The sequence below is a fragment of the Alligator mississippiensis genome, chromosome 10 (genome assembly GCF_030867095.1).
Source record: "Alligator mississippiensis isolate rAllMis1 chromosome 10, rAllMis1, whole genome shotgun sequence".
Taxonomy (NCBI): domain Eukaryota; kingdom Metazoa; phylum Chordata; order Crocodylia; family Alligatoridae; genus Alligator; species Alligator mississippiensis.
The window spans coordinates 3,172,545-3,184,602 of record NC_081833.1 but is presented as its reverse complement, the minus strand read 5'-3'; the positions used below and the strand labels follow the sequence as shown (position 1 = coordinate 3,184,602).

Here is a 12,058-nt window from a genome sequence, read left to right as displayed (position 1 = left end):
AACATGCCGTAGCTGCTGCCCTCCCTAGGAAAGATGGGTGGCGTTAAGAGCAGGTAGTCCTCAACTTTGAACTTCCTTACTTTTTGTTTGAGAACTCACTACTGCCTAGCCGTCGTTCGTGTTAGTATGGCCATTCTTGCTTTATGTAGACTAGAACACGCTTTACCAAATTAAGTCGATCCTCATTCTGACTCAAAAGTGCACCTCTTCACTTATGCTGTGGCAGCGGCAGTAAGTACGCAAATGGAAAATAGTTAATGAATAACAAGCAAAACTTACATTTCAGTAACTGATGCTGAGGGTTTTGGGAATGATCCTTAATGATGTTTACAGTTATCTCCCAGCCACTTGCGATATAACATTTCCTTATGAATAAGAGTAGCTCACAATTGTTTCCCCCAGTTTGCTCTTCTTGAGGCTCATAAAAAGCTTGTAGCTGGTAAAGATATATATATTTTGGTCAGTTTTTCATTAACTTTTTTTGCTGGTAGAGAAGTATTTAGAAATAAATTAAAGCCATGTTTTTATATATATATAAAAAAAAAAAAAGTCGGGTAACATTTGATGTTTAGATGAGTGCAGTTAAACTTGGTCAGTAAGTAATCTTACCTTATTTCAAAAGGAGATTTTACTACCTGGTTTATTGTATTAAAACTGTTAAGTTCAAGGTTACCTCAACTTGTTTAAAGATTTTTTTTGTGGAGTTGTACTGTATATTTGCATAACTATGTCAAGCTCTTATTTTATTTAAAATCATTTAACATGTACCATGTACATGCCATTTTGCTATATTTCGGTGCATCATGCTTGTAACAGGCATTTCATTTATAATGAGGATGAGTGATTAATTTTGGAGCGCTTCAGTAACTTATGTACTATTCCTAAATTGGCATAATGTCGGGTATCTACTTCAAAACCACCTTTTAACTTCTGTAAAAATGCCTTAACTACCCTAACTTGACCAAAATGCTATTTTGGTGGGGTGTGGGGAGGATGATGTTAACAAAGAAAAATCCTTATTTTGTGATGAATGGAACAGCACGTGGCAGACACCTTTGCACAATCTGCCCAGTCCCTTTTTAAAAACTGAACAAGCTGTACTCGGCTGTTTCTTGTTGGAAGGAATGTATTCATGTTGCAGTATAGGGCTTTACTTCCCACACCTGCAGGAGAGGCTTCTCTCTCAATCCTGGGTATCTTCTGCTTTTAGTTCTCCAGTATTTACTGTCACAATTCCTTATTAGAGCAGACTTGGTCAACTACTCTTTCCCTCTTCTTGAACCTCCATGTCCCTATAGAGCTGAACTATTTCCCCCTCTTCCCCTCAAGTTTACAGCCCTGCCCAGCCCTCCCTGTCACTACCAGTTAGAAGGGGTGTATGTGGATCAGATGAGTGAGTATGGCAAAAGTGCTTTCCCCTGAGCTCAGACACTGCACGTGCTGTGCTCTGCCTCTACTGATCCAGGGTCTGGAATCCTAGGTCGTAGAAATTCAGCCTTCCTGTCCGTGGTTAAACTGCGCCACCTGGCGGGTCTGATCCAAAAACCTGTTCTTTGCATTCATTCACTTCTTAGCTGAGCAGTAAATAGAAAGCCATCTGCCTGGTATCACATCATGATCTTTAACAAAGAACAAATTTCGATTTTTAATTTACAAATCATAGATTTATCCCTCACTGGACACACCAAAGACCAGTAAAGCTTATAGATTTTTCCATCTGTTTATAAAGCAATACTGTATTATAAAGAATTTAGTATTTTTATCACATGCTTGAGAATTTTGGGTTTTTTTCTGTTTGAAGATGTGCACTCGAAACATATCAGAACCTGATTTCTTCCTATGAACTTAAGCTGTCTGCGCACAACCAATATTTGGAAAATAAAAACAACAGGGCCCATGTACTCAAAGTGACATTACAACGATGCCTAAAGTCGCGATACTTCCTAGGAGTTAAATTGTGGTGATTAGTCTCGAGGGACACGCAGGAGGGATGCTCCTAGGTGTGTTCGTTTTGATTTGAAAATGTTGGATGGTGAATGAACTGACTGCCAGCTGCGGGAGGGGACTTTGCTTTGATCAAGAATCGCTTGGTGGGGAAGAATGATCTAAAGAGAATGAAACATCTTTGTATAGTAGTAATCCATCATGCCAAGTCACGTAAGAGCGGCTGCAGGACTCTGCTGTAACTGTGTGTGTAGGTGAGAAGGGCTAGGATATAACAGTACACAGTTATATACCTGTGGAGGGCTTGAAAAGTCTGTGGTTTCTTGCCACTCTTTCATAGCTGTCTTCGGGAGAACTGCAACATCCAGGTTCCCTTGAGATTTGCTCTTTGCATTTTTAAAGAAGTGATGGCTATTGGGGACCATATTGAATGATAAAAACCATGTGGAGGGGGCAGGGGTGTAAAAATGTAGCAAAGAAACAACAAGTATTTTGCTAATGGGTAATGTTTTTTTTTTCCTTAATGGAAAACCAGATTGTACATGTAGAAATTGACTGTGTGGAGTAGTTTCTGACAAAGATAGCTGAAATAATGAAGCAAATCTGAGTCTGTATCTAATGAGGATGCTTTTGCTAAATGAGACTATCATTACCTTTGCTTACTTAAGAGGCAATTATGTGAATTGGATGTCTGAAGAATAACTTATGCAGGAATAGTTCTGTAAATACATTTAAATGAACTGTAAAAAAAATATTTAATAAATATAGTATTTATACTAAAATGTGTGCGCTTTTTAAAGTAACAATTGCAAGAAAAAAATCCACTTAAACTGGTCACTGGACTTTTGTCTAAGGCCCAGCTGGACAAAGCCTTGGCTGGGATGATGTAGTTGGGGCTGGTCCTGCTCTGAGTAGGGGGCTCAACTAGATGCGACCTCCTGAAGTCCTGTCCAACCTGAATTTTTTTTGGTTCTATGACTGAGTCCCAAGTTCTGTGTTTGTGTTGTTTGGCTTTCCCTAGCTCCGCTACCCTGAATTTACTTAATATAAGGAAAAATATAATAAGGAAATGAGTCCTCGATAGCAGTCCAAGAGCCAAGAGAAGCGATGCACATCTGAGAATGTAGTGTGCAATACAAAGCAATGTTTAAAAGGAAATTCAAAGAATGTCTTGCTGGGGCGATTGACACCACAACTTTGGAATTGCACTTCAGTGAGAAATTCTAGCCTCTCTTCCCTTTTCTTGACACAAGTGTGGACTGCTCACTAACAAACCATTTGGCAGGCCAAAATCCAACCATTAAAACAACTGTGTTCCATGTCTTGGGGTCTGTACATCCCAAAGTAATTTTCCTAAGTCCTACAGTACAACAAACTGCTGCAGTCCAACCTCAAACCTAGATGTAAAGGACCCCATCCATAACTTCCAAGGGACATTTGACCTGATCGTTGTAACGACATGCAAATCTGCCTGACAGACTGAAGCACTGATACTTCACAAAAACGTCCATCAAAGTGCTGTGCAACAACATTTTTCATGGAACTTTGCTGGCACTAATTGAAGATGCGTGCTGCTCAGGTACTGCCCATATGCCTGCCTAGTATCAATGTACAAATCCAACTAATCTATTATCCAGCTGTCTTGAAAAGACAGTTGTGTGCTCATTCTCCTGCAGTGAATTTTTTCTTACTAAAAGGACGATAGGTCTGGTGAGGTGGCTGTTTTGAGTGAGGCTGCTGAAACTAACTAGCTGTTAGCACACTAAAACAGCCAGACTCCTGGTTTGTGATGGGAGAATGGGGAGGCCACCATTTCAAAACAGAAGAACCTTCTCCTACCTGACTGCATCACACTTGCTCCCATACAGTGTGTGTTAAATCTGTAGTTTGCAGGTCGTGATTCAATTAAATGGCAGTCCTCCAAAGTTAAAAGGCCGCTTTGTCTTACGTCTGGCCTTGCCAAGAGAGCTTCACATGAATAGTCAGAAGTGGCGGACAGTAGCTGGAAGCTCTCGCGTACTAACCCCTGTCTGTTCTAGAGCAGGTGGGTATTCTGTAGCTACAGTCCAAGATTCTTAACCTTCAAGCTTTGCCAGTGCTGAGCCCATGAAAAATGCTCTCCAACTACATCTTACACAATGCCTGACACAACATTATTTACAAATGGTAAAAAACACTTGTGTTAAGAACATAGGGAAGTTTGTCATACCTCTAAACTTCCATTAACATTAACAGTTGAAATAGATATTGACTTGCATGTGTTTAACCTGTAAATACAGTAGGAAATTCAAGAATCCTGAAAAGCCATTTAATAGGGTCCTGGCCAGTGCAGTTTCTTTGTGCTTTTTGCAAGCGGGGGCATATGCACAACTGAACCAGCTGGTACTGTTCTTGTGAGAGCTGGAAGTTTTAGCCTTCTGGAGAGTGAATTTTGGCTTAAACCTAGTGATAAATTCAACAACAACTGTTTCTATTCACAGTTTTAATTTGTCATTTAAATATAGTGAAATTTCCATAAGGGAGGTGCACATTCTTTCTAAAAAGAGACAACTCTGCAACAACTTGTTCTAAAACCATTTCTAAAGACCACGTAAGCATCTAAGTAAAGGCTCCGTAGGAACTTCCTCATTGGATGACTGGAGAGAGCTGCCTGTTGTCAAAATCCTCTTCAGTGTCACTAGCTGTTGCCAAACTATGGAACGTGTGGCTGTTGACATCTGGATCGTTAAGTGACACTGCTCCAAAGAACAGGGAATGAAACTGGAAAATGCAACATTTAGAAATGTGAGGGTGTACCTGTGAAATGTTCCAGGGATTTTACTTCTGCAGTCTTTCTAATAACACTTCAGATCTCTTTTGGCCTTACAGCAAGCTCTAAAACACATTTGACATCTATGGTTACATTCCAGAATATGATAACGTGCCAGTTGCAGACTAACAGCAACCATTGTAATTTGGTATTTCAAAGCAATTTTTAGAGGCTCTGTCAGCAGTTGAGAGCATACTTGAGTTTGTGCTCGGGTTTGCATTTAAAAGGGGAATGATGTGTTGTTAGCTCCTAATTACTAAAAGATTTATTAATGCTAGTTCAGGAAAACACCAGCTATGCTTATGGACAGCTGTGGTCTGCACAGTGTGCATGAGTCCTGCATATTCTCAGCCACTCACTCAACATAGGCTACACTGAACAGAAGAAGGCCGGGGCAGATAGTGCTACCGCAATCTTTCTGGAAATAAGTTAAATGGAGCAGGTGCTTCTACTGCCAGAGGAGTACGAAGAAAATTAATCCGATAGTGGGAGAAAATGTTAAACTACTCCCTCTCTTCCAGAAGAGGGAAGGAGTAGCTCATCCCGTTAGCAAGAAAGTCTGTCATTTCTAATACACTACTCAGGTTCTTGAATTTACTATTCTTATCACATTACTCTGGCTGGTAGCAATGACTGTGAATATTCCTTACAAATCAAGCTCTGCTTAGAACAACTTACCTGTGTCATGAAAGGCTGCTTTTTCAGGGGATTTCATCGAACAGGGTTAGTCCCACTGATTTGAACAGGTTCCTAATGTAGCTGAGCTAAATTGTATGGTCAAATCTGTAAAGCAGCAGCCAACACAAAGCCCAGCACCTCACTAAATCATCCAAGGAATTTTGCAACAGAATTGGAATTTTAAATAAGCTTCCCAACTTGGTTTTCTTGAGGTCATTAAGTGACTTGAGCATTCGCTATATGGGAGAAGTTTCCTTTATTCTGGCAACTTTTAACACTTGTTCTGCCCTTAACTACCCGATTCATCTCAGTCATGGAGCAAGGGAGTCTGTGATTCAGCAGAGCTTATAGCTTATTTTTCTGCCCAAGATATTATGAAAGTCAACACTTCTACTACAGAATTTGCCACTTTGCTAAAGTTTATTGCTTGACCACTTGTTCTCCCTCTGCTTTGCCAGGACCTGCCTCAGTTGTCTCTTGCTTAGCTTTCCTCAAAAGGGGGAGCTAATTGGATTACAGTGCTTGTTCTTTCTGTAGTTCCAGAGGGACAGGTATCAGCAAGGCGGAGAATCAGGAATGGAGTTCAGTTTGCAGGCAGGGATGGGAGGGGGGAGCTGGGCTACTTGTGGAACTGATTGCTCCAACCTCCCCTCTTCCCAAATGCACACTGGGGGTGGACTAGAGGAAGACTATCCTAAAACAGGCCTCCTGGACAACACTGTTAAGTGCTTGGGGACTGCTTGAGGAGTGGCAGCAGTTGCTAAAAGTTCAAATAGTTCTGTCAATTAGTATTTTCAATTATAAGCCACAGGTAAGTGTGAGGGGAAGGAAGAGCACGTGTTGTATGTACTGTATTAAAACAATGCAGTGGTTCTGCAAAGTACAAGGGGCCTTTTCTACAGTGAGTCCTGAAACAGCACTCTGTTACAAATTTAATGCTAAAATGTGGGGACTGGGGTTGCACATACATGCAACTACTAGCCATTTAAGAATATCATTTCTCTTCCTGTCTGGGATAAACCAATTTTTTGTTGGGTTTTGGCTTACAGCATAGGTATGATTTGGCATTCTCCTTACCTTGTGATGATCAGAATCTGTTGGCACTACCGCTTCCACCATTGTGCTGTCACCTGCTGCTTCTCTCCTTGACGGAAGTTTTGGCAGTTCTACTGATGACTCTGCATAGTTGCACATACTTCTGTTCCAACACAGCTTTTTTGAAGATATTCTTTCTGAATTACTATTTTTGTCTGCAGAGCTGTTTGGGACATTTTCAGTCTTATCTGCAAAAGCTTTTGGCAAGGTGGACCTGAGGGAATAACAGTTAATTTACAAACCAATTTCTGGATGTTGTGCTAGAGAAATAAGAAAATATAGGTTAATTATGTGTTACCCATAACTGATAGGAAGTACAATATAGGTAAAGGTCTAAGAAGGAAATGGGATGCTCCAAGTGTTGGAGAGCTAGCTTTTATTTTACAAGTATGAGGCCATACAAAGAGACAGATACTTAGAACAGAAGCAGTTAGTAGGAGAGATTGCTCTTTCCTCATAAATGGTGCTCTGTCTTGGGTCTCATACTGTACTATCAGCTTTTTCTCTTCTGGTGGAGCTGGTTAATCTGAATCTAATCCTCCCTTCTGCCCCCTAAGCAATCTCACCTAATATTGGGACTCATGGTTATGAATGCTGTACAAAAACACAAATAGAGTTCTTCATTTCAACCTCAATTTCACTATAATTGAAAACTTCAAGAGACAAGTGGATTTTTGCCCCTTAGATGAAAAGTCCCCAAAACTCACACCTCAAATTTCGCATTACCTTTTCTGCCTTTGTGAAAGGCACGGAGATTGCCGAGAGATCCCGTGTTCAATGTCTGCTAATGTAGCCAAAACAAAAGTGGCTTCCACCATCATGTCTTCAATGCTGAAAGCAATTGGTCTAAGAACAAAGTTGAAAATTAATCTGCGTGAATATACACATATTTAGGGGAGAGAAGCCATACCTCATATACTTTTAGCCATGTCTTCTGTGTGTGAATATGTGTCCACACAGAAATATACACACTGGAATGGATGCTTGATAAATGGAGGATTACTTGTTTATTCACTAGTTAGTGAATGCTATGAGACTGCTTCTTGTTACAGCTTTACATTGCTCCAGTGAGTAAAACCCATGGAATTTTGCTTAAAAACTTGTGCTTAAAATATTTACTACAATTGCTTACACATGTGTACAAGTGCTAAAACTTCTGACTTCTTTCTCTAGACTATTCCCAAGAGAAGTGTGTTGTGGCCTGAACTGCCAGTGTTAAGCACTTTAAACTTCCATGGGGTTTTTAGTGCTTGACAATCTTGAAAAACAGGTCAGTCAGTGATGGATTGAATTAAGTAAGCCCTACTCAAGTAAGAGCCTCCACTGTGGCACGCTGGAGGGAAGGGGCAGAATTGAGCTAGATCTAGACAGGTTACAGCGGTGGGCAGATGAGAATTGGATGGAATTGAACAAAGACAAGTGCAAGGTGCTGCATCTAAGAAGGAACCAGCAACACACTTATAGGCTGGGGAACACCCTCCTTGTCAACACAGCGTCAGAAAGGGATCTTGGAGTCATTGCTGACTCCAGGATGGACATGAGCCATCAAAGCAAGGAAGCGGTCAGTAAGGCTAACCGCACCTTGTCGTGCATCTACAGATGCATCACAAGCAGGTCCAAGGAGGTGATCCTTCCCCTCTATGCGGCACTGGTCAGGCTGCAGTTGGAGTACTGCGTCCAGTTCTGGGCGCTGCACTTCAAGAGGGATGTGGCTAGCATTGAGAGGGTCCAGAGGAGGGCCACTCACATAGTCAAAGGGCGGTGGGGCAGGCCCTACAAGAAGAGGCTAAGGGGCCTGAACCTATTCAGCCTCCACAAGAGAAGGCTGAGAGGGGATCTGGTGGCCATTTACAAACTCACTGTGGGGGCAGTGAGAATTGGGGGAGGCTCTGTTCCCCTGGGCACCACCCGGGGTTACTAGGAATAGCAACCACAAATTGTTAGAGAGCAGGTTCAGGCTGGACATCAGGAGACATTACTTTACAGTTAGGGCTGCCAGGCTCTGGAGTGGGCTCCCAAGTGAGGTAGTGCTGTCTCCTAGCCTGGGGGTCTTCAAGAGGAGGCTGGACAGATATTTGGCTGGGGTGATATGACCGTGGTACCCATTCCTGCCTAGGGCAGGGGCTGGACCTGATGATCTGTTTAGGTCCCTTCTGACCCTAAGCACTATGAAACACTATTCAAAGTTTGTATGACCACTTAACTAAAAACACAGCGTTTTAATTCCCCTTCAAGACCTATTGGTTATTTTAAGGGGTTATTTTATATTTGATATAGCAACTAAATTAAACATACATTAATATTGTATTGGTTCATTCAAAAACTTACTTTCCAGACACATCAAAGTGAATCGAAACAGGAGCAGTAGTGGCCTCTGCAAACGCGAGTAGTCCCTACAAATAGAAAGGCTTTAAGACAGTTAATAAAAACACCAGTGACGGCAATGAGCTAAACTTGATCTGAGCCTTCAAGACGCTGAGAAGCGATCAACCAAAAATGTTATATTACCCTCAGTTCTTTAAGACAAAATGTTACTTCAGAGTCTACTCCAACTTGAAAGTAGTCAAATTCCTCTGGATGAAGCTGTATCTCAGTGTGCATTGCCTTAGAAAAATCTGTTCAAACATTAGCAGAAAAGCAAAGGTTAAAACACACGAGATAAAATCCTGGTCCATTGGAACTGATTTTTAAAGTATTTTCAGTCAAATATGAAGCTATAAGCCATTTAAAAATAAATGCTTTGAATATTCCAAGACTTTTTAAAGCAACCTGTATTTTTTTTGCTGTGTGGTGCAACTGCAGTCTGTTATGCACACTCCCAATGACTGTTGTTCACAGGGCATTCATTATAACTATATTTTCAGCTGTTTATTTCAACAGGTATTAAAGTTAATGTAAAGGCCTCATGAGAAGTGAGGTTTTTTAAATAGTTGTCAACCCCTTTGATGAAGTATATCAGAGGCAGACAGTGGCAAAAAAAGGCTTTTAAAGCAGAAAACCATTAACGTTGTCTATTACTTGTGCAATATTCCTAAACATTTCCAAGCCCCATTGCCAGATCTGTCCCTGCCACACCTACCAAGCGTGCCAGATTGGGCCCACTGGTAGGATTCAGCCCACAGATGGACCTGGCATTGCCCATCCAGCCTGTGGGATGAAAAGGTTGGGCACTAGTGATGCAGAACATGGCCTAGGATGTTTGGTGAAGCAAATATTCAATGGAAAAAAAAACAGTAAGTTGTCTCCTTTATCCTCCCTTTTTTTTTTTTTATCCTCCTTTTTCTTCTATATCTTGATATACCTTTCCTTAGTGTTTTCATTGTTTGTATTTTTCCTTAAATCTTTTGTAATTGCATGTTTCTAAAACGTCCTCTTTCTGAGAAATGTAATTTTCTCTTTTGGTCTGATTTTGTTTCCTTGTTCACTCTGCTACTTGATCCTCTCTGCTTCTATAGCCCCATCTCTCCATCCTCCTCCAAAAGCTTCTCTCTCTCCGTCAGTTTACTATCATCAATCAGCCTTGCCTATTACAGAAGGAATGCAAACGTTTGGGGTCCTACTCACTCTCCAACTCCAGTGACAGGTATTTTACAGATGGAGCGGGGCAAGTGGCAATGTATTTATGAACCCCATCTTCAAATTGCATGTTGATTGATTACCTTGTAGTCCCCTCATGGCAATGTCCAACAACGATGTTAAGCTAGCTACCATATAACACTGCTGTCGTATACTAGCATTCAGAAGTATGCTCTCTACCCGCGATGGCTATTTATAATGATGGTATTTATATTAAACTATTTGTGTATTTTTTCCAGTGCAAAATTATTTTCCACCTCCTCCTTTCCCAGTCTTTTTTGTTTGCTACTAAGCTAAAATAATTATCATAGTTCAGGCCTAAAGCAAATAACTTGAATTTAGATGTACTGCTCTGCCTGGCATCTAATTTTGATGCAAAAAAGTGTCTGGCTGATTACAGGTTTTCCTCAAACTTTCTAAAAGTGGAATTTTTTTTCCATTTTCCTTTCCTGACCTGTTCCCTGTCTTGAAAGCCTCTTCCAGCCACATAATAACATTTTCCATTGTGCTTTAAATGTACTTTATTACATGAATTTAAAATGACCTGTCAGCCTTTACATTATAAGTTCATTCTTACCTCTTTCCTCCTCAGTATAACTCTTAAAGCACACTTTCACTGGAGTAATAGCTAAAGTTACTTCCTCTTGACAGGTTGGAAAATGAATCATGATATCAGCCAGCAGCCTAAGAAATTTTGTATAAAATCTTAATGTTATTTTAAAGACTATAAGTTACTATCTAGTATTTATTCTTCTCACAACATTTTAAACTTCTTTCAAAAGGAACATAAAGTTGTTGTTTGCCACACTTAAAATGTTATCAACTGTATTTTCATTGTAAGTGTTAATAAATATGATTTTAATCTAACCAGTAATATAATTAACATTACATCCATAAATTAGGATAATTAACATTACCATTTATGAAAATGTACTTTGGTATTTTTGTTTAAAGTTAATTTGGCTGAAGACCTGGCTGCTTTATTCATTTTTTTTTTTAGATTTTCCAACATTATTTCTGCAACTCAATTTTTGGTAGAACACAAAATAATATTCAATTTTGGTTTGTTCAAAGTTTACAATTAATGGGAATGCAGGAATTTTACTTTTAACTGGTATCTCTACACTTTAATTGTTACTTTGTCATATATATTTCTTGTGCAGTCAGTATGTGAATATCACATGTAATGGAATCTTTCCTCCAAGAAATCCTTCATTTTTTCTCACTTCCAGTGACTCTTTGTTGTAACTGTAGAAACCTTCCTTCTAGAAATGGAAAACTGGGAGACAGCCATCTCCAGAATGCTTCAGCATGGCTTCCTGAGTAGATTATGTTCTAGACTTCAATGGGGTTACTCGCACCATATCACACATGCTTCCGGGGGGAATAACTCTCTCTTCACAGTTTTTATTGTGCATCTCTACAGCATTTATCACAATGGAGTTCTGATCCTTGATTGGTATCCCAAGGTATTACATAATACTGTAATATAAATAATAATAATAATAGGTGGGCAAAAATCCAAACCTATAAATGATCCCTGTCTCCATTTGTTTTACCCTGGCATGCTTTGCTGCAAGGTGTACATTGAAAATGGACAGAGGATTATTACAGATTAGTTATTAAGACCTTTGAAAACATTCCCGACTACACAGTAGGTTATGTCAATACTGCCTTTTTAATAGTACCTTTTAGGAACATTTTAATTGCTGTTTTTTATTTTTTATTGTTTACATAGTCAAATACGATGCCTTCTCCATCTTGGCAAAAATATATCCATTTTACACTACTGGCTGGTTTAATTTTTAAAAAGAACTCAGGGGAACAATTAATGGAGTTGTTTTATCATTTCTCAGGTGTATTAAACTGATATACAATATATTATATATTTTAATTGTCTGCACATGGTTGTACACAGACTACCTCTATGCTCAGCAGTCTAAACATTTGGATCTC

The 12,058-nt window shown here is 39.8% G+C and overlaps 1 protein-coding gene across 6 annotated transcripts in view; it reads right to left on the bottom strand.

The window, feature by feature from the left end:
* RAD9B (RAD9 checkpoint clamp component B) overlaps positions 1 to 12,058 on the bottom strand; it is a 34,457-nt gene that overhangs the window by 16,905 nt on the left and 5,494 nt on the right. For 5 of the 6 annotated variants that reach the window (XM_019486839.2, XM_019486835.2, XM_019486836.2 and 2 more), the window contains 6 exons: positions 10,680 to 10,786; positions 9,035 to 9,141; positions 8,855 to 8,919; positions 7,253 to 7,372; positions 6,509 to 6,740; positions 280 to 436 (listed from right to left, as the gene is read on the bottom strand). In XM_019486839.2, coding sequence (XP_019342384.2) covers positions 280 to 436; positions 6,509 to 6,740; positions 7,253 to 7,372; positions 8,855 to 8,919; positions 9,035 to 9,141; positions 10,680 to 10,786 — 788 coding nt within the window. Of the gene's footprint in view, positions 1 to 279; positions 437 to 4,411; positions 4,705 to 6,508; positions 6,741 to 7,252; positions 7,373 to 8,854; positions 8,920 to 9,034; positions 9,142 to 10,679; positions 10,787 to 12,058 lie in introns of those variants that run through there. The other variant, XM_006267643.4, reaches the window with a different exon arrangement.